The sequence below is a fragment of the Macrobrachium rosenbergii genome, chromosome 25, assembly GCF_040412425.1.
Source record: "Macrobrachium rosenbergii isolate ZJJX-2024 chromosome 25, ASM4041242v1, whole genome shotgun sequence".
In the NCBI taxonomy this organism is placed as follows: Eukaryota; Metazoa; Arthropoda; class Malacostraca; order Decapoda; family Palaemonidae; genus Macrobrachium; species Macrobrachium rosenbergii.
This window is the reverse complement of record NC_089765.1, coordinates 48,275,164-48,276,909: the sequence shown is the minus strand read 5'-3', so window position 1 is coordinate 48,276,909 and position 1,746 is coordinate 48,275,164. Positions and strand designations below refer to the sequence as shown.

Here is a 1,746-nt window from a genome sequence, read left to right as displayed (position 1 = left end):
CAATTCTGTGAATTTTTCTCTCACCCTCAGGTGCTCCCAGCTCTTCGTACATGTCACGTGCCTTTTCTTGTGTAACTGCCTTCTTTACTTGTTTCTTATGTCTTTTGTACCTCTCCTGATCCTCTTGCTGTCCATACTTTTCCCAGATCTTTTTTGCATCTTTTTTGGCTTTCACCACCTCTTTCACTTCATCATTCCACCACCAGGTTTCCTTATTGTCAGGAGGTTTCTTTCCAGATGTCTTTCCCAACACTTCTCCACCCACTCTCTTTATCACCATACTGTTGTGATTCCTCTATTCTTTCACTCCCTCTAGCAATCTAACTTCCCTCAATACTCTCTCCTTAAATTCCTGCCTCACTTCCTCCTTTTGTGTCAGCTTCCACCACTTGATTGTTAATGGGACACGTGCAGGCCTACCTTTCACTGTGTGTTTTTTTTTTTTCCAAGTCTTTTACCACCACCCTGTGCTGTATTGCCACACACTCTTCATTTAAGATTTTATAATTTCTCACCTCTCTCAGATGTGATGTTCTGCCCATGAGGAAGTCAATTTGGCTTTCTCTTGCTCCACTCTTGTATGTGATGTACTGATTTTCTTTCTTTTCAAGCCAGGTGTTGACAATAGCCAAATCAACTCTCTCTCCCTCGTCATTTCTCTCTCCAACTCCTCAGCCACCATGCACCCTTTCAATACCCTCTCTGGTCCTTCCTATATGTCCATTCATGTCACCACCAATAATTAATATCTCTTCTGCTGTTCACTCAACTGTCAGTCCATTTTCTCCCAAAATGCCACTTTCTGAACTTCATCACATCCTGCTTGAGGAGCATAAGCACTCACGATGTTGACTATTTTTCCATCTAGGCACAGTTTCACAACCATTGCTCTGTCACGTGTCCTCTTCACGCTTATTATGCTGTCTTTTATGCTTTTTGATAGAATTATTCCAACTCCATTTCTACCTTCCTTATTTATTCCACTATATAGCAGTTTATATCCACATCCCAGCTCTCTCGCTTTATTTCCCCCTCCATCTAGTCTCCCGTACACACAAAATGCTTATCCTTCTTCTCTCCAGCAGGTCTGCTATATCTCTTCCCTTTCCAGTCATCGTCCCCACTTTCAAAGTTCCAACTCTCAAAGTTACCTTCTCCTCACTCTTCTCATTTTTTGGACATGCTTCAACCGGGGACGCCCATTACCCAGTAGCCTTTGCCCATTTATCACAGGGGGCAAGAGAGGCCCCTGCACGTCACCTAAAGGGAACGCACTAGCACTATCTAATTTCTAATGAAAGTCAACTATCATATATATATATATATATATATATATATATATATATATATATATATATATATATATATATATATATATATATGATAAACCACTCGGGGAGCTAGCACCTTAAACCTTAGGCTTATTATCTTTAAGACCGTTGTTCCTTTGATCTTTTACTGGCAAAGAATTCGCTTTCAGGTAAAGGCCTATCGCTCCGATGCCACCGCTCGAGAAAGAAAGGACAAGCAGACTCACTCCAGCCACTGTCCCGACCGCATCTCTGTCTCAGGTGACGGCCCAATTTCACGATCGTACTCCCGAGACGTGGTATTTCGGAGCTCAAATATTCGTCTGAAATAGGTAAGCCGAGAGTGAATTTGGCGCTAGTCAACCCTGTCTCTCTTAACTAAATTCCTTCCATTTCTCTCAATTCCCTTCAAGATTAATCCCTTCCTTTCCCAAGC

At 42.0% G+C, this 1,746-nt stretch overlaps 1 protein-coding gene across 1 annotated transcript in view; it reads right to left on the bottom strand.

The window, feature by feature from the left end:
• The window catches only part of LOC136852251 (uncharacterized), a 1,248-nt gene extending 362 nt beyond the window's left edge, over window positions 1-886 (bottom strand). Inside the window, exons 1-2 of the mRNA XM_067126703.1 lie at window positions 817-886; window positions 1-186 (exon numbers count right to left, since the gene is read on the bottom strand). The exon at window positions 1-186 is cut by the window's left edge and continues 362 nt beyond it. Of these exons, the coding sequence (XP_066982804.1) occupies window positions 1-186; window positions 817-886 (256 nt within the window). The remainder of the gene's footprint in view (window positions 187-816) is intronic.
• Between the last annotated feature and the right edge of the window lie 860 nt (window positions 887-1,746).